The sequence below is a fragment of the Copadichromis virginalis genome, linkage group LG3, assembly GCF_057382275.1.
Source record: "Copadichromis virginalis isolate Kocher_CV1m ecotype Utaka linkage group LG3, C_Virginalis_male_GT1.1, whole genome shotgun sequence".
Lineage (NCBI taxonomy): Eukaryota > Metazoa > Chordata > Actinopteri > Cichliformes > Cichlidae > Copadichromis > Copadichromis virginalis.
In genome coordinates, this window is record NC_140620.1 from 60,487,694 (window position 1) to 60,507,787 (window position 20,094).

The window sequence follows — 20,094 nt, forward strand, 5'->3', positions numbered from 1 at the left end:
TGTGATCTGGACACAAGCGATGGAGGCACAACTTGTAGAACTTTGGAAAGCTCATCCGAGCCTTTTCGATGTGGCATCACAAAATTATCACGACCACAACAACCGTGAAAATAGTTGGATTTACACTGCTGCTCAATCACAGCTGCCTGATCAATGTTTTTCATTAGCAATTTAACAAAGTTGATGGTGGTGGTGGTGTAGGAGCCATATGAGTTGTTTCCGTCTGACTAAGTGGGTTCACTCTAAGAAATGAAACATGGGCTTTTTAAAAATTAATTCTTAGTTTTATGTTCAATATACTTAAAATTGTTAATCTTATGGGTGTAATTAATATTTTTAAATTTGATTTAATTAATTCTATACCGTTTTAATGTTAAATAATATTGATATTTCCAATTTATTGAACACACTTAATTAAATCCAAAGAGCCCTTTCCACATCCTTTCTGAGCATGCGCAGAGAATGGAAAAAAAAAAATCTTCGCGCATACGCATTGACCTTCTTCATCTACGCCACAGTGTGCTTTGGCCACGTGTCTGGAAAGAGGGATTAATCACGATTCATCCGTTGGAGTTAAGGTAATTTCTTCCTATTTTTAATAGAATATAATTTAACTAGTACTTTGTGATAATATATGGCGTATATTTTTCCGGTAAATATGTGGGCAGTATGTGTTCTGTAGGTTGTAGCATTTTGCTAGCATTGGAAACATTCATTTGCATATTCGACGTTACTGCACATCTGAATATTGTCCCATCTGCGTTTAAAATTTCATTCGTACTCCGAATAGCACACTTATTTTATTTGTTTTATTGCACTATCAAGTTAGGAGAACGTTAGCCCGAACAAGAATTGGGATACATGTGCAGTGATTGTCGACGAGTCCATACTAGTCTGTTTCACTGAAGAGAACTGGTAGCTGCGTAGTTTGCATATTTTCGCGCATCAAGTCTCAAAGAGACCTCTGAAGGTGACCCCCACTTGCCCCCAAAAATAAAATCAAGTATACTGGGTGGTTAATGCTCCGTTTGTTTGCTACGGTGTCAAAGATATTGCACTTTTATTTAATAGGTCATTGAGAGTTGAAGAGCCCCCCCCCAAGCAAAACGACAACGGCCAAAAATAGGCCAAAACATGCCACAAAATGCTCTGCTTGGTTAGTGCTTGTTTGTGCCGTTAAAATTAACATTTGTGCTGCTACGGTTTTCCAGTTATTAATGTTTTACTTTTTCGCGGTGACGTCAAGGGCGTCAAGCACGCTCCCCGTGCTTACGGTGTGTTCACACCGAACGCGATGGACGCGAACAAAACGCCCAAAACGCCCCTAATTTGACGCGTTCACATTCGCGTCTCAACGCGTGTCCAAGAAAAATCCATCGCACATCAAAATATCATATTTTGACGCGCGTGAACCGGAAATGTGGGAGGAATGTGGGAGGAAGTTGTGCCAGACCGGTATCTTTGCAAGATGGCAGCTGTCGAGCTAGCGCTTGAAGACAGAGTCTCCCTTCTCTATTTACTGTGGAGAGCAGAGCAGCGGCGTAAAAGACGTCCTCGCCGTACCTGGGTCCATCAGGTCCTCCAGAGGCGTGAGCAGTTTGGTGAGTTTCACCATTTGCTCCAGGAGCCAGTTTGAGGACCTGCTTTCCCTCGTCGGTCCCAGCATCGCCCGCCTAGACACCAACTACAGGCGCTCAATCCCACCTGCAGAGCGCCTGTCCGTCTGCCTGAGGTTAGTAAAAGTATTTAATACGGTAGTCCTTTATTGATACCTGTGCTAATATATGCTAAACCATCCATTTAAACACTGCTAACATGGATGTGCTATGCTAACAGTGAATGCTGTCGGTGTTTACTGATAGCAAACTGTGGTACAGACGACTGTTTATAATATTTCTAGTGATACTCAGAAGGTCTCATCAAGTCCCGATTTAATTCGATTTATGCTGTTATCAGTGTTGGCAATGATAGCATGGCTGTGGTGTCACATCAATGTATGCGCTCGGTGTTTGCTGATATCAAACTGTAGCATTAGGACCACTGAGTTAACCTTTGTAGTGATACTCACTCCTTTTTATTTAGACCTGGTTTAATTCTGGGATAGTTGAATATTTGTATATAATCCCTGCAGCTGACAGACTCTATAACAGGGGTCACCAGCCTTTATTAAAACAGAGTTAGATAAAACTGTGAACAGTTTGGTTCATCTTTATGTGACAGGTGAGACCTGGAGACTCGGGACCGCCCCTGGTGGGCGGAGCTGGTCTTTGCTCCTTTCATAAGCGCAGGTGTGGGCAATTGGGTATTCCTCTGCAAACCTGAAACTGCGAGTGCTTGGTCCGAGTTGGGCAAGTTGGTGTTTCTTAACTATGAAAGTCTGATACGGGTCTTCCCCTAAACTTCTGTTAGAACGGTAGGTTACACAAAAATGTACCACTTGAGCTCTGGCTGTTGGCAGAGGTTTACAGTTATTTGCACCCTTGTAGGTGGGAAACATTGCTCCCGTGAGAACGGTATAGTGGACTTCATCGCCACTGACCCACATTTATTAGGGTGTGACACGAACTTGTGGACAGGTAACAAAACCAATTCAGTGGAGGAATATTCCTGTGTTTTATTGTCCAGCTAGTGATCTCCTGCCTTTTATTTACAGAGTACCGAGCTGCTGCTTTGCCAGGTGGAATTCTGGCTGCGGGCAAAGGACCTGACACTTCAGTGTGTTTTAATTTGTTTTAAACTGGCGTAAGTCGACAGACTGACTGTTGCGGCTGTCGATGGTTTTGTTTTTTTGTTTTAATTTTTTTCTGTATCAGTAGGCACCACAGATATTGATCCTTTTAGTATTTTTAACCCCTTTTTTATATATATATATATATACACATACATACACACACATGTCGCAGACGGTGAAGGCGCTGCAGGGAAAACAAATCCTTTTTTGTCTCCCCGCTTTTGCATGCACAGCGGTGGGCCCGAGTGAAGACGGCACTGAAGATTTGCCTTTGTCTATAGTGTTTTACCCATTTGGGGTCATGTGTGAGTTGCCGTCCACTTTTAACCTGTGTGCTATGTCGATTTGTTTTTAAATGGTTCCCCGCAGCGCTTGTCCTGGTTCACGGGCAATCGTACAGTTTTATAGTGTCTAATAAGGTAAAGTTTTTAATTGCTTTAGGTGCCGCTGTTACACTGTTTTTTTTATTTTGTATTAAAAATTAAACTCTTTTAAACTGACTGTGCGCCTACGGCTCTGTCCTAGTTTAAATAGGTACCTACCACGGGTCACATTTAGTTACATGGTTCTATCTTGATAAGCTATGTCTTATCACAGATTAATTTTTCAAAAATATTAATGATTTAAGCAAGGAAAGGGCTACATGTCAACATACAACTCTTTATTTCTATTAATGTCTTACTTCATTCCTACCTGATTGACATGTTTAGGATTGTGAGTGATTGGCACACTGTAGTGGTAAAAGTTGCTACCAATCAAATTAGACTGGGGCATGACGCAGACTGGGGCATGTTCAGAAACAGCTCCGATGATGATGTCAACGTGTTTACGGAAGCGGTTGTGGGATTCATCGGGAAACTAGCGGATGATACCGTGGAGACAAAGACTATCACAACGTTTCCCAACCAGAAGCCGTGGGTGGATAAAACCATCCGCGACGCTCTGAGATCCCGCACCGCTGCCTACAACACGGGACTCACGACGGGGGACATGGACCCGTACAAAGCCGCGTCATATAACGTGCGGAGGGCAGTAAAAGAGGCGAAGCAGCGCTACGGGAGGAAACTAGAGTCACAACTCCAACAGAGTGACTCTAGGAGCCTGTGGCGGGGACTAAGGACAATAACGGACTATAAAGCACCAACAACCGGTATGACGAATGCGGCCGTGACTCTGGCAGACGAGCTGAACACTTTCTATGCTCGCTTCGAGGCTGCAGCTAAGGACTCCAACGATGCTAGTGCTAGCGGCGCTAACGGCTGCAGACAGGAAGATACTGCCAGCACCGGAAACGTGCTCGTCATCTCCGAGCATGAAGTAAGGAGAGCCTTCAAGAGAGTGAACACCAGGAAAGCAGCAGGACCAGACGGCATCCCAGGTCGTATCCTAAGAGACTGCGCATACCAGCTAGCTCCTGTGTTCACTGAGATATTCAACATCTCTTTATCTCAGTCGGTGATCCCCACATGCTTCAAAGAGTCCATCATTGTTCCTGTCCCGAAGAAACCCCACCCTGCTTCTCTCAATGACTATCGCCCTGTAGCCCTCACCTCAGTAGTGATGAAGTGCTTTGAACGCCTGGTCAGAGACTTCATCATTTCTTCACTACCAGACACACTGGACCCACTACAGTTCGCTTACCGTCCAAATCGTTCCACAGACGATGCCATCTCTCATCTCCTCCACACATCACTCACTCACTTGGACACTAGAAGGGGGAATTATGTTAAAATGCTCTTCATAGACTACAGCTCTGCATTTAACACCATAATTCCCTCCACACTCACCACCAAGCTGGAGCATCTGGGACTCAGCTCATCTATGTGTCAGTGGATCTCCAACTTCCTAACTGGCAGACCACAGGCAGTAAGGATGGGCGGACATGTCTCAGCCTCCACCACTCTCAGCACTGGAGCCCCCCAGGGGTGTGTTCTGAGCCCCCTGCTGTACTCTTTGTACACATATGACTGTGTGGCCACTACCAGCTCCACCACCATCATCAAGTTTGCTGACGACACCGTCGTGGTGGGCCTGATCTCTGATAACAACGAGACGGCCTACCTGAAGGAGATTAGGAATCTGGAGAACTGGTGCCAGAGGAACAACCTCCTTCTAAACGTCAGTAAGACAAAGGAGCTGATAGTGGACTTCAGCACTAAGCAGGAGAGGAACTACCAGACCCCCGTCATCAACGAGTGCCCAGTGGAGAGAGTGGACAGCTTCAAATACCTCGGAGTTCACATCACGCAGGACCTGTCATGGTCCTGTCACATCAACACCGTGGTGAAAAAGGCCCGACAGCGTCTCTACCACCTCAGACGCTTGAGAGACTTCCAACTGCCCTCCAAGGTGCTCAGGAACTTTTACTCGTGCACCATAGAGAGCATCCTGACGGGAAACATCTTAACCTGGTTCGGGAACAGCACCATGCAGGACAGACGAGCTCTACAGAGGGTTGTGCGGTCAGCTGAGCGCACCATCCGCTCCGAGCTCCCTGACCTGCACTCAATCTACAGCAGGCGGTGCTGGACCAAGGCCAGGAAGATCGTGAAGGACCTCAGCCATCCCAACAACAGACTGTTCTCTCTGTTGAGGTCAGGAAAGCGATTCCGCTCCCTGAAGACCAACACAGAGAGACTGAGGAGGAGCTTCTTCCCGCAGGCGATACGGTCTCTCAATCACACCACCACACAGTACTGACCCACACATATGGTTCTTACACACACACTGGACTTTCTGGACATTGTTTTCACTTCATCACTTAAATCACTGCTGCTGTTATTGTGTATATATTTATTTATACTTCTTGTGTATTTTGTTCATACATTCTTATATAGTTCTATATTGTGTATTTTGTTGTACAGTTATTTTATTTTCAATTTAATTTATATATTTTATCTTATTCTTTCCCAGTGTGTTGTACAGTTATTTCATTTTTAACCTTAATTTATATTTTATTCCTTCCTAGTTAAATTTACCCTTTTTAATTTTTCATATTTATTTCCTATCTTATTCATAGCCTTTTCCTTTTTTGTTTTCTTTAGGTCACGAGCAGTTGTCCAAGCATTTCACTACATATCGTACTGTGTATGACTGTGTACGTGACAAATAAAAATTTGAATTTGAAAAAATTATGATATGTTAAAGTTAAAACAAAACACAGCTGTTTTAGATATTATCGAATATACATTTTGTAATTATCCTTATAATTATCCTTATAATTACAAAATGTTTTATGTAAGATTTAAGTTTTGATTTAAATCTGACATCACAAAAGTATTTTGGAATTTGAATAATGTATTTTGTAACTACAGTACACATAATACTAATTTTGAACCATTTTGTCCAGGTTCTTTGTCACCGGGGACTCCTTCACGACCAAGCATTCAGTTACAGAGTCGGTGTGTCCACGGTGAGCCAGATCACCCCCCAGGCAGCGACGTCCATCTGGGACTGTCTAGTGGACGACTTCATGGCTGTGCCTTCACCTGGAGACTGGCGCTCCATCACAGAGGGATTCCAGGAGCGCTGGAACTTCCCTCTGTGCTGTGCAGCTCTGGATGGGAAGCACGTCCAGACAAAGGCGCCCCATATATCATATAGGAGACACACACATTGATATACACTAAATATTTATTTCATTTCTTTTTTGTGGTGCCCAAATTTATGCACCTGCTTGATTTTGTTTAAACAATTATTGCACACTTTCTGTAAATCCAGTGAACTTCTTTTCACTTCTCAAATATCACTGTGTGTGTCTCCTGTATAATATTTAACTGACATTTTTTATTGTAACAACCAACGATTTATACAGGAAAATGATGTCTATTAACAAGGTTGCCCAAACTTTTGCATCCCACTGTATCAGTATATTTTGTCATTAGTATAATATGAAATAAATTCTACATGTGTCAAGTCGTGTGCCAACATTTGCTGTGTAGTAGAACTGAGACATTAGTCATTATAAACATTTATTTGAAATAATATTAAAATTCTCAAACAGAAAAACATTAAACATAAATATATAAAATATAAGAATTTACAGAGAGACAGGAATAAAAAGGACCAGCTGCTCTCCAGAGCAGGAACCAGGCTGAGGAGGAAATGCTCCATTGGAGACTGGTGTGGCCTCTTCAGGGACACCAGGATGGCCAGCTCCAGCGCCGATGGACCGTCCTGGGACCCGTCCCTCATCTGCCTTGGAGCCGTCCTCCCCTGTGGGCCTGTAAAACAGCACAAAACACAAAGAAATGAGAAGGCTGCTACTAGATTTTAATTTCAACATTGAGAAAAAAAACAATAACAGGATATAATCAGATTGGTTGTAGATATTTAGTAAAGGTGATCACAAGGCAATCCCACCGACTAAAAAGGTATCAGTGCTTGCTGTACATATCTGTGGGTGCAGCAGCAGGAGCTCAGGGACTGGGGATGCTCTGCTGCAGAATCAGTTGGTTCTATCAATACAGTATTAAATGTTAACAGGTTGAATATAATAATCATAGAGTAGACAGTGGTCCCTCATTTATTGCAGCAGGGGTTCTCAGAATAACTAGCCCCTGGCCACGCACTTTATACACTGTTTTCCACACACACACACATGAACATTGGTCACAGTTCTCACAACTGATTCTCAAAGTGCAAACCTTTGTAGATTGCAAAACGTAAAAGTATTATTATGCCGCGGTTTGTCTTCATCTGCCCGCCACTTTCGTGCGCCTTTTTCCCTCACGGTGCAGGTGTCTATTTCCGAATGAGGCTCATAGTTATGGGTGTTTTTGTGCTGTTTTTTCTATTGGACGTGATGGTTATCAAAACCAAACGTGATAAATTTGGCAAGCGCAGGAGACACGACACGGAACAGATTTGGCAATCAGGCTGCAGAATGCAATGCTGTACTGTGCAATAAAAAATCAGCGAAAAAGCGAAGCAGTGACGGATGAACAGCGGGACCACTGTGTGCTGTTTATTAATAAACAATAAAATATATTCCTAAATGACAACATGCATGAAAGCAGAACGGTATTTGTACATCAGTGGGAAAGTAGCGGTGGCTTGCTAGCTTTTGTGAGGCTTCCCCGGGTCAGTAAAGACTTTCAAAAGAGAAATAAATGAACTTACCAGGTTGCTCGATCTCTTCACATATCTTCCTCCAAGCTCGGTCCTTTATATTCCTGTCTCGGTACAGAAAGCAGCTGGTGTCGTACAGCTCCGGGTTGTTTGCTACCGCATTGATTAGCCTTCCCCTCCATCGAAGTATGAAGGGCTTTGGCTGGATCTGCCCCTTTGACCTAGGTCCTGATTGGTTGTCGCGGCGCGATTTGACGCTTGAGTTCAGATTTTTCCAACTCGAGCGGTAGACGCGAAACGCGCGTATGCACAAAATGCAACACAAAAACTCACGCGCGTGGTTTTATTCGCGAGTCAAATGCCTGAAACGCGCTACACTGACGCGCGTTTCAGGCGTTTTCGCGACGCAAATCTGCTTCCGAATTTTCGCGGGAGCCGCAATCGCGGGTCATCGCGCCTTTCCATTGACTTTACATGTAAACCTGACGCTCTGGCCGCCTCTATCGTGTTCGGTGTGAACACACCGTTACGGGCGCGAGTGAGCGTCCGGGTGATGTAGACGTCGTAGGAAACTCTCGCTCGCACCCGAGCATTTTGTGGCATGTTTTGACCTATTTCGGGCCATTTTCGTGTTGCTGGGGGGTGAACTCTGAATGACCTATTAAATAAAAGTGTAATATCTTTGACACCTAGCGATACAAACGATGATTTTACCAGCACAAACCGACACAAACGGAGCACTAACCACCCAGTATTTTTTCTGTTTTTCTTTTTCTCTCAGGTTGCTGGTTGTGGAATTTGGAGCTGCAGAGATTTGAGCTGTGCTCCAAAAGTGCATGTTGAAGGTACCTAATGCTTGCATATTATTTACTTTTTCCTTAATACGCAATTTTACATTTTGAATTCTCTTATTTGGTCTTTTAGGTTATCACCACAGTTCCACTGCTGTCCACATTCATGAGCAGTCTTGACCAGTACTCTGACCAGTTGATGAAGATTCTACGAAAAAAAGGAGGGGAAACAGCGCGGCGGATCACAGCAGCATTGTCTACAATTTCACAGGTATTCTGTCTTGTTATAATGTTCTGTAACTAATAGATTAGTTGCAGGTTGATCTCAGGTCTGGTTATTAACCTGTATTTTTAACTTTCTTGGGTCATTTTATGCTTGTTCTGTCCTGCGTTATACTTCTCATCTCGCTTTTGGCTTATATGCTGGACTTGGTCCTGACACAAAGCAGAACTAAGTAACTCATGCCCCTAGAGGCCATAAGTGCCGCTGTTGGCATTGTAGCTTTTTTCTTTTCTTTTTTTTGTTACTCATTAATTGTCCAAAGGAATAATTAGCTACACTGAGAAAAGACAAAGGCAGACAACATTTCACATTTCGCCACAACTCAGTAACACAATAGATTATTTTTTTTCACTCAAACTTGGTATAAATACTGCAAATGTGGTGGTAGCCCGCATACCTCATATTAACGTGACAGTGTGTAGTTTTTGTCATTAATTTTTGGAAATCTCTATCAAAATGTTTTTGATTCCTTTGAACAGCACTCCTATGCAACAACACTTTTCTTCCTTCTTTCGGGTGGTACACCACACTAAAGCTGCATTTTCCACGACCCAATGTATTGCAATCAATGTAATTGGACTCATAACTTATAATCTTTATGGGAGTGAATTGGTAAGCTTCTCATTCTCTAACACAAAATACTACTTGCTTGCAAAAAGCATGTTTAAAATTACTTAGAAACAATTATGAATTGGTTAAACAACAATAAAAATTGACTTAAGTTCTGTGGGGGTCTCTAAAAACTTCAAAAAAGTAATTGCGCTGCATGTGTTGTTTTGTTTAGAGTTCCAGAATCGAAGTGAAGCGTGAATATATACCTGAATGAGAACCCTGAAAATCTCATCAAAGAGTACATGGTAAGTTTATTTTTAAAGGGATATTCCACCCCTCAGTAAAATTTTGACTGTCATAATTCCCAGAGTTTTGTAAGTTGAAAAATGTATTTTCTAAACAAGCCCAGGCATTCTCCTGTTCTGGCAGCAATCAGTTTTCTTTAAATTAGCTTACAACAATAAAGTGCATGGGAAATACTAGGATTTTGTTTCCATTCACTTACATTGTTTTATGCGAAACTAAAGAAAATAACCCTGGTCAGCAGAATATTGATAATATTATTAATGCATACTCCTTCTGCCCTCTGTCCATGTTTCATGTATCTTCTTCTTGGTCTTTATTTGGTGATAGTCTTAAATCCACATTTTTCTTTGGTCTGTTCTCCTCAGTCTCATTCAGGGATATGTGTAATTAGGATAGTGTGGACCATTTTAACTAAAATGGAGTGAATAGATAGATGATGCGATGACCAAAATACAACGGATTTAAAATATTTCTGTCCTTTTCAGGATTTCAACGTGATGGAAGCTGAAGAGCTTGAGAGGATGGATTTGGCGTGTTTATAAAATAATCCATGAAGGAGCACAGCCTGATGACTCCCTTGAAGATGTTGGCATCATTATCGAGAGATGCACCGTCTTGCAGGATCTTCACGATGTGGCGAGCGGGTGTGCACTTTTGTTTGGGCTAATTTACTGCCTCAATCTGAGTTACCCAAAGCCACTTCGCTACACATTTGAGTTCTTCCAGAAGGTGCTCATGGGACTGGAAGACAAAAAACTGTCTAACAAAATACAAGTGCTGAAGAACAAACTCTGCCAAAAGGAGACGCAATGACTCTTTCTTTTTTTTTGTATTTACACTTCATATTAGTTCTGGTGTACCAGGTTTCCATTGTAGGTCAAGGATCTTGAGTGTTATAAATGTTAAAGTGTATGTGCAAACAAATGTGAAAAGGTTCTAAGGTTGTCACCTGTACTCAAGTTAAGTACTGGATTTTTGGTCTTAGCATTTAATTAAGAATATTTTGAGATTTTTGATGCATTTTTTTTATTGTAAAATGTATTATATAATAGAAAACTTATAATTCTGAATCAGATTTTTGTAACTGGGGACTAAATCGTTTTTACCTTTTTGTGTCACTTAAGTATTTTCTGTAATTGCATTATACAGTGATTTTTAAGTAGCTGTGGTAAATCTGCAGATCTGACTATAATCACAAGTTGTATTGAATTTGACAGCTTACGGCACACTACAATGTCACTTTGTTGAAACTCGGAAAGTTGTTTCCAATGTTTAAATTTTGGTCATGCACTTTAAGCATTTAATGTTGCCTTATGCAGTGTTGTTCCCTGTTGAAGCTTTGCCTTGTCAAGGCTCACCGTAAATAAAGTTGTTGATGCAGCACCCTTTTTTTGCATTTACACTTTATGTAAGCTTTGGTGTAAGAGTTTTCTATTGAAGTGCAAGGATCTTGAATGTTATAAATGGTAACGTGTGAGCAAGTGTAAAAAGGTTTTTGAGTTGTCACCTGTACTCTAAGTGTTAGACCTTTGCTGAAGACCTCTGAAAGGTCCAAACACCTAATTACAATGTATAGATGACAACTCAGGAACCTTTCTAGACTTGTTTTGTTGATGCCTAAACATTTAGCATATAGATGAAACTATTAATTAAATCATAATTAATCAAATTAATTAGGTCCAAAACACAATCTAAATGGTTCCATTAAATTCAAATTAATATTGTCAATTGAACCTAAAGCAATACAGTTAATAAAATGAACAAAGTGTTTAAATTCTAATTTATGGTGTTAAATAGTAACAGTGAAAGGAAAGCTGTTGCTTTTATAGAACAATTTCACTTCTGATATACATCACCATTGAAATTGCAGATAACAACCATATTGATTTATGTTTAATTGACCAGGTTTTGTGGAAAAGATTGCCTTAACTTTGTCAATTAAATCCAACGTTTTATTTCTTAGAGTGTTGGTTTAAATGGACTCACTGTATTGGTGCATGGGTGTGGGGCGTGTCTCATGGGTGTGGTATAAGATAAATGTGGTTGCACTCACTTGTTCACAGCACCTGATGTGATGAGCAGAAGCTAGGGTGAGCACGAGGCAAAACTTTCTGTTGACCGCAACATACCGCAACATTATCGCAATATGAATGCAAATTGAACACAACGTGATTGCAATTGATAGCAGCTTGAATGATTGTGATATATTTGGACTGTAACTTGATGGTATTTGTATATTTGTGCACCAATTGATGCCATAGATCAGTTTGTAATTTTGACATAGTAGCTATTGCAGTTATTCGTAAGTTGCAGTTATTTGTTTGTGCAGTCTGTGCGTTTGTTTGATAGTTAATCCCATATGCTGATTTGTGGTTTGGACAGTGGCATGCGGAAATAAAGAAGCAAATGATACAGAAGTGTATTTTGTGCGTTAATTGTTGCGCGTCATCGGTGTCCTCATGTTTAGCCTGCCGCGGCCATTGGCTGGAAGAGCCGCAACAAATTGTCAACAGAAAGGTTTTAGGTTTTATTGGATTATTTATAGATTAGTTTTATTGATGATAGTTTTGTAGTTTGCTGTTGCCTTTTACAACCCGCTTTTTGATTAAGCCTTTGGCTACACAAAATAGATTTCGTTCAGGAGTCTTATTCCTCTGTTAGGTTTTAGCAGTACAGCTGCATTAGGCGTTGTACTGATTTGCTTTCTAGTTATTGTGCATCAGGCGGCTGAAGCCATTGGCTTGGGAGTACCGCCGCAGTTTGTGTTTAAGACAGTTTGTCTTTCTCACAGCTGACGGTATGGAGGTACATAAATACCCACCGCTAGTATGTACGGAAGACTAGGTTAAGTTAGTTAGGTTTAATAGGCAGTTAGTGGGGGATATTGCTCCTGTCAATTGTGTGTGTCCAAGGTTTATTGAAGGGAATGTCATCAAGTTGATGTGTTGGAATGAAGCTGTGTGGCATAGGTGCAGTTCAGCGTTTGGATTTTTGTAATATTTTGAAGAAAAATGGAGACACACCAATTAATACAATGTGGTGATGTGGATGGAAAGAAAAGACAGCTGAAACCGACTGCTAAGGCTTTGGAGAATCAGATTGAAAGGCTTCAGACAGAACGTCACACTAAGATTAATAACATTAAAAAGGTCATAAAGATTATTAAAGAGTTAAAGCAATCTGAGGATAATGTTTCAACTGTTCAGGCTCAGTTAGAGAATTTGTCTGTGTTGCTTAATGAGGCGACTCAACTGCAGGAAACCTTGCTTCCTTTGTTTCCTCAAGAAGAGCAAGAAAAACAGACTGCTTGATTTATAAGTGTGCGAGCACATAATACTGAGTTTATGGAAGCGGTAAAGAAATGGCTTCATGTTGCAAAGGGAAACCCTCAGAGCAAAAATCAGGTGTCTGAGCTTGATTTGCCACATTTAAATCCACCTGGTGTTGATTCCTTTGATGTATTACCTGCTGGAAATGGTTCTGCTGTTTCTATGTACACCGGGAATGTTAGTAAAGGTGCTGCGATAGATGATGTTAATCCAAGTGATGGCGTCTCTAATGTTGGAAACAAAAGTTGTAGGAAAAGTAAATCATCACCCAGTGGCTCAATGGTTTCATCTGCCTTGTCAGCACGGATAACGGCAGAGGCTGACATGGCTGCCCTTCTTGTTCGACAGAGGTTGTTGAAAGAAAAGCATGCTCTGGAAGAACAAGAAATACAGCTTAAGAAAAGAAAGGAGCTGCTTGACTTGGAAACTGAAATAGCAGCCTCAGCAGCAAAGGTGAATGTTTTAAAAACTTCTGAAATGTCCCGAGTCTCAAGTGCTGTTAAGGTTAAATCAGATGGAATGAATTCGTATTTAGAACGAGAGCGGGGGCGTTTAGGTGTTTTAAATCTTAATGCTCCAACGTTCAAACCTGTGTTACCAGAGCAACCATATCAGGGTGTTGATGCAGGTGATCATCAAGCGCAGGTATTGGATGTTAGGCCCAAGGTTAAAAATACTTTTCAGCCTAAGGTCGTTTCATTGGAAAGGTCAGAGACGAAGTTACATCAAGTACTTCCAGGTGCAGTTTCAACTACTCAGATGATGTCGCAGTCTCACACACAATCAAAACCTCTTACACATACAGTGCAAGGTGGTGAGGGTCATGATCATTTAGTCAGTTTTGAAGAAACAAAATGAAATTACAACTTTATTGGCTGAGCAGCAGTCTGTTTTTGTTACCAAGACGTGACATTCAGTTATTTGATGGCGATCCTTTGCAATATCAAACATTTATGAGAGCTTTTGAGCACATGGTGGAGAGTCAAGCTCACAGTGCTAAGGATTGTTTATATTTTCTCGAGCAATACACTAGAGGCCATCCCAGAGAAATGGTCCGAAGCTGTCAGTATATGCCTGTTGAGTATGGATATGTGTCGCGGCCTTTTACTTTCCAAACACCAAAAAAGTCCAAGAAAAGGCCATGGGTGGCAACGGGAGGTTTGTTTTAGAACGCACTTCTGATTCCATTGTTTAAAAATCATATGCCGTTTATTTCGTGAAAAATTACAAACAGAAATCAGCCAAATAACTTCTTAAAACTTAAAATTAAACGAAAGTTAACTTAATTTGCTTTAACAACTTCAAAAGTGGTCAAAAAATCATTTTCTAACCCTCCCGTCTTCCCATCTGACATTTGGCAAACAAAAAACCTCTCTACCACACCCATCCAGGGTGCTCTTAATCTCTTGATTAATGGGAGGGTCCATAAGCTAATAAACCAATCACTTTCCAAAAGCTTCTCCAATAAAATTAATTACAAATTTACATAACAAAACCAGGTCAGTATATTCTTACACCTTTAAAGAAAAAACAAAAAAGAATACAAATTGCATTTTATAAACATTCAACAAAAATGGCCACAACATTCCGGCCCCTAATTCCTGTGTAACATGAATTATATCTGTCTAAGTGGCCATCACCAAAAGCAATGCCAATAATTTTCTTCAGTAGTCCGTCCGTATAGGTCTTCTTAAAAACCAAACAAAAGGAAAGGTCAATGTTCTATGATTTCAAGTCTCTGATGTTCATGTGTTTGCTTTGTGTGTATTCAGAAAAGGTGTATGTTGCATAATGGAGTGTAGAGCAAAGTGAGTGTCAGTGTAAATGTAGAGCCAGAGGTTCCAGAACTTGGCTCAGTTGGAGGCCAACATTCATTGTTTCCTCTAGATGACCTCCACCAGGAGACATATTTTGTTGATTGGCCTCTCCAGCTCATTTGTTCGTGTCTTAACTCTAACACGGCGAACTACTCCGTGTGCATCGGCCATGGTTTCAGTGATGCGGCCAATTTCTTGGTGCAGCTCCATCAACAACAAGCACAACATCACCAATGCAAAAGTTCCTACGAATCTTGTTCCATTTCTGTCGTTCCTGCAACATAGGAAGGTATTCTTTCACCCACCTTTTCCAGAATAGATCCACAATATACTGGGCTTGTTTCCATCGTCTTCGCAGATACAGATCCTTTTTTTAAATAAACCTGGTGGCAGCACAGGTTTGCCTTTTAACTGTCCATCCATCTTCATCCGCTTTATCCGGGGCTGGGTCGCGGGGGCAGCAGCCTAAGCAAAGAGGCCCAGACCTCCCTCTCCCCAGCCACCTCCTCCAGCTTATCCGGGGGAACACCAAGGCGTTCCCAGGCCAGCCGAGAGATATAATCTCTCCAGCGTGTCCTGGGTCTGCCCCGGGGCCTCCTCCCGGTGGGACACGCCTGGAACACCTCACCCAGGAGGCGCCCAGGGGGCATCCTTGTCAGATGCCCGAACCACCTCAGCTGGCTCCTTTCGATGTGGAGCAGCAGCTGCTCTACTCTGAGCCCCTCCCGGATGGCCGAACTTCTCACCCTATCTCTAAGGGAGAGGCCAGCCACCCTTCGGAGGCAGCTCATTTCTGCCGCTTGTATCCGCGATCTCGTTCTTTCGGTCACTACCCACAGCTCGTGGCCATAGGTGAGGGTAGGGACGTAGATCGACCGGTAAATTGAGAGCTTCGCTTTTACACTCAGCTCCCTCTTCACCACGACGGACCGGTGCAGCGTCCGCATTACTGCAGCTGCAGCCCCAATCCGTCTGTCGATCTCCGGCTCCCTTCTCCCATCACTCGCGAACAAGACCCCGAGATACTTGAACTCCTCCACTTGGGGCAGGAACTCATCCCCGACCCGGAGTGGGCACTCCACCCTTTTCCGGCTGAGAACCATGGCCTCAGATTTGGAGGTGCTGATCCTCATTCCCGCTGCTTCACACTCGGCTGCGAACAGTTCCAGTGCGAGCTGGAGGCCCTCACCCGATGAAGCCAACAGAACCACATCATCCGCAAAAATCAGAGATGAGATTCTGAGGCCACCAAAGCGAAAGCCCTCCGCCACTTGGCTGCGCCTAGAAATCCTGTCCATAAAAATTATGAACAGAACCGGAGACAAAGGGCAGCCCTGGCGGAGCCCATCACCCACCGGGAACAAGTCCGACTTATTGCCGGCAATGCGAACCAAGCTCTTGCAACGGTTGTATAGGGATCGAATGGCCCATAGCAATGGGCCAGACACTCTAAATACATGTACTGAAATACACAAATAAAATTGCCATAACTTGACCTCATGTTGCTTGCTTCTTTTCTTGTGTGGATGTAAAACAGTAACACTTTCTGCTCTGTGTGTCTTTAACTGTAAATAAATGCAATATGTTTTCATTTTAAAATGCAGTGCAAAAAACTTCTGCTCTAAATCTTTTTTTTAGCAAAAAGCTTCTTTTTTTTTTTTTTTTTGCCTGTTGTGGAAGTTTTCCATTTAAATAAAGCCTGCAGACGAGCGGTGAGCGGTAGCTAACATTCTTTAATCAAAACACACGAAGAACAGACAAGCAAGCTTGATGAAGTCCCTGCATGACCGCGGGACAGACGGTCAGCAGAGTCTCCCTGAGCCTAGCATGGCTCTCAGTTAATACTTGACAAAAGAAATCTGCCACCACAATTGTTAATGTTTACCTAACTGGGCTAAGACAAGTAAGACAATGACAGATAATTGCCATTACTGATCCCTTTATCTGTTTGCTTTAAACACAATTCATTTCTTTTACTGAATAGACATGTATATGAGATTCCTTTTGTCAGGTAATCCTATCTTTGTTGTAGATGACTCAGTCTGCATTATTTTAATTAAACAGAAAATTTCAAAGAAAAACTACTAGCAACAGCCAGTAGTGTCCCTCAGCCTCCCAGCAGATGTACCTATGTAATGAATTTCTATATCCTAACTTCTCAAGTTATCAACTTACAAGATTTTCATAAAGATTTGACCTCAAGGTCAAGGTTACTGATATTAAACAAATTATAGATACACCTGTGGTATCAGTTTGAAACTCCTACGTCCCTTCGTTTTCATGTTATTGCATTCACAACTTGGGTGGACAAGTTGCTGTTTATGTTTAAGGGTTATTGATATAAATTCTGTGTTTCTGTGAGAAATCTGATGTTAAATATTTATATTTCCATTTTTTAAAAGAGTGTATGATAACTAGTTTTTAGTTAACTATCTGTTACACTCAAATGTAAAGGGTAATTAATCAAATTAAAAAAATAAAAAAAAAAGTTGTGAATCTACTTCATGTTTCATGCTGCTGACTTCTTAGTGACAAAAAATACAGAGAAATTCAGGAAAACAAATTAAGGGAAACTACACCTCCTGCTGTCCAAATTTCTTTGTCAGCATCAAATATCTGCCTCCAGAATACACAGAGTTTAGGGCAGAGCCACAATATGAGTATGGTTGGCAGAGTGTGTCCCACAGTTACTCCAGCATGAACTCAGATGTGTTGGACCCATCTTAGCAGTTATTTCTGGTGTTCTGTAGAATCTGGTACATTAATTCCCCCTTTATTTTGGGCAACTTCAGGGTTTTGAGTCTATTTCTAGGCCGCTGTTTAGTCTACATGAAGTTAGAAATTCATCAATACAGCAATACAGCAGTTATTTCTGGTGTTCTGTAGAATCTGGTGATATTGTTCCATTTAAACTCTCCATGTGTTTGAACTTGTGCTTCAGTACATATCCGATTGTTCAGTCTAACGTCACTAGCTGTGTCTGGGCCTAAACTCCGCTGCAGGTCCATATATCAAACGATCACTATGGCATTACTGAGAGTTGAAAAACTGTCTAAAGTCTTTCATCTTTAATAAAATGATCAGCGTTCTGCTCTACCAGGTGTAACAATTGAGTTTAACATCCAGGCAGAAATGGACGCGTTACTGTAATCCGATTACTTTTTTCGAGTAACGAGTAAAGTAAGGGATTACTATTGCAAAAACGGTAATTAGATTACCGTTACTTTCCCGTAGGAACGCTGCGTTACTGCGTTACTAAAACCGTGATTTTTTTTTTTTTTTTTTTTTTTTTTTTTGCGAGAATGTCTCATGACAGTGAGGTAAGCAAGGGCGACGTTTGTGACAACAGCTGTGTGCAGATCAACAGTGGATCATATATCGAGTACTGGAGAGAGTATGAGCGTGCAGCGTTTAAAGCGTGGAAGTACTGACCTTTGAGTTTGATTCCATAAAAAGTGACAAAAACATTAGTGTCCGTTGTGCGTGGGAGGAAAACTTCTTTTTACAGCGAAAAAAAACCCCTAAACTTCCAAGCAAGCACCGAGTGCACAACGATGTAATGGGAAATTCACAGAGCTGCCATATCCTTCCACTGACCGCTGCGGCACACCTGCACCAGGGTAAACCTCCGCCTACCCTGCTCCTGCTTTACAGGTGAAAATAGAGCAAAAGGACCGCTAGTCTTTGACTTTATTTATTTTCTGCTGTGTTTTACTTGCATCTATTTGAAAGACTGAGTGTAAACACACAAAAAAAAAAAATTTATGTGCTGGAAAAATAGGTTTAAATATTAAACAAATTTCTTCCAGTCAGTGAATGTTGCATATAATTAAATTTTTGCTTGATGCATAAAGTTAAAAGATTAAAACTAATAAAACAAGTTTTAAAAAGGGACTTTTCCATTTGATTACATTTTGTATGATGGATTATGCAGAAAAAGTAGAATTGGGCTGAGAGATCTATCGCTTTATCACCTATTCAGGTTGTAAATCGTGCTTTTAAAAAGTAACTAAGTAATTAATTACTTTTGAAAAATAAGTAATCAGTAAAGTAACGGGATTACTTTTTGGGGAAGTAATTAGTTACTGATTACTTTTTTCAAGTAACTTGACCAACACTGAATCCAGGCATCCATGAAAACGGAATTTATGACATTTAACGGAGTTAGAAGTTAGCAGGGAGTTAGCTCGCTAGCTTCTATCTAAATACAATATAGCATGTCCTGACTGCGGGGTTTTGGAAACAAATTAAAACGTACAGCTCTGTTATGACTTCCAACATAAATGAAGACAGAAAACTAAACAGCAGTGACATTTGTAGGGTTACTGAAGTTTGGCTAGCTGGTATATAATGATGTGCTACGTGACCGCTAGCGACACAGCTATGTTAGCATAATATAAACAAGCTAACCTTTTTTCCACTCGATAAAAGTTAGCGTGAGTGTTCTCGGTGGTCAGGAACAAATGTAATCGCATGGCAGGATGCTGTAAAAGGACCAAACTTCAGCCAGGAGAACAACTGAGATAATCCATCCACAATACGAGGTTAGTCATTCATATACTGCTGCATGGGCTGGGCTGTAGTTACATCCTAAGGTTTTAAAAACTGAGCTTAAATAAATGATTAGCGGTAATAAAAGCCGAGGGAGGTCAACAGTGATCACTGACTGTTTTAGGAGCTTTTTGAGATCAAATATAAGAAAATACATAACATTAAACATGTTAACAACACAAAAGCCATATTAAACGCAGACTACTTTAGGCCCGGAAGTAGGATTCGTCGCGTCATCACTGAACAACCGGATTTCCCACCAGGTGTCATCAGGTATTTTTTTTCATTTATTTCTGCCTCCACCTTTCCCTCATCCTCAGGGAATTATGCTTAATCATTGATGAGACTGCGTTATAGTTTTTACTAATAGTCTTCTTGTCTCTGTTTCTGATTTGTTTACTTTTTAGAAATTCTTTATTTGGTGTGGGTTTGGCAATGTTTCCCCAGCTTTTGAGTACCATCAAGAAGGACCTTAGTTGAAGAGATCTATAAAAATCTGTCCTGAGGAGATCAAATTCATTCTTCAGATGTTTTGTTCAGAGTTTTTAATGTATTTTTGTCCAGGTTGCCATTTCTTTTATGGGTTTTTCTAAGAAAGGTAGTGTTTCCAGTATTTTGGGACATTTACTGTTTTCTATTTCGAGCCTGTATGTATATCATTTTG

The 20,094-nt window shown here is 41.3% G+C and overlaps 1 protein-coding gene across 1 annotated transcript; it reads left to right on the top strand.

The window, feature by feature from the left end:
* Positions 1 to 517: 517 nt before the first annotated feature.
* On the top strand, positions 518 to 10,579 carry LOC146716419 (uncharacterized). The gene is made up of 4 exons (XM_085441338.1): positions 518 to 578; positions 8,583 to 8,646; positions 8,726 to 8,863; positions 10,238 to 10,579. Exons 2-4 carry the CDS (start codon positions 8,638 to 8,640, stop codon positions 10,544 to 10,546), a joined length of 456 nt encoding a protein of 151 aa, XP_085297464.1. The 5' UTR covers positions 518 to 578; positions 8,583 to 8,637; the 3' UTR covers positions 10,547 to 10,579.
* The last annotated feature ends 9,515 nt before the right edge of the window (positions 10,580 to 20,094 follow it).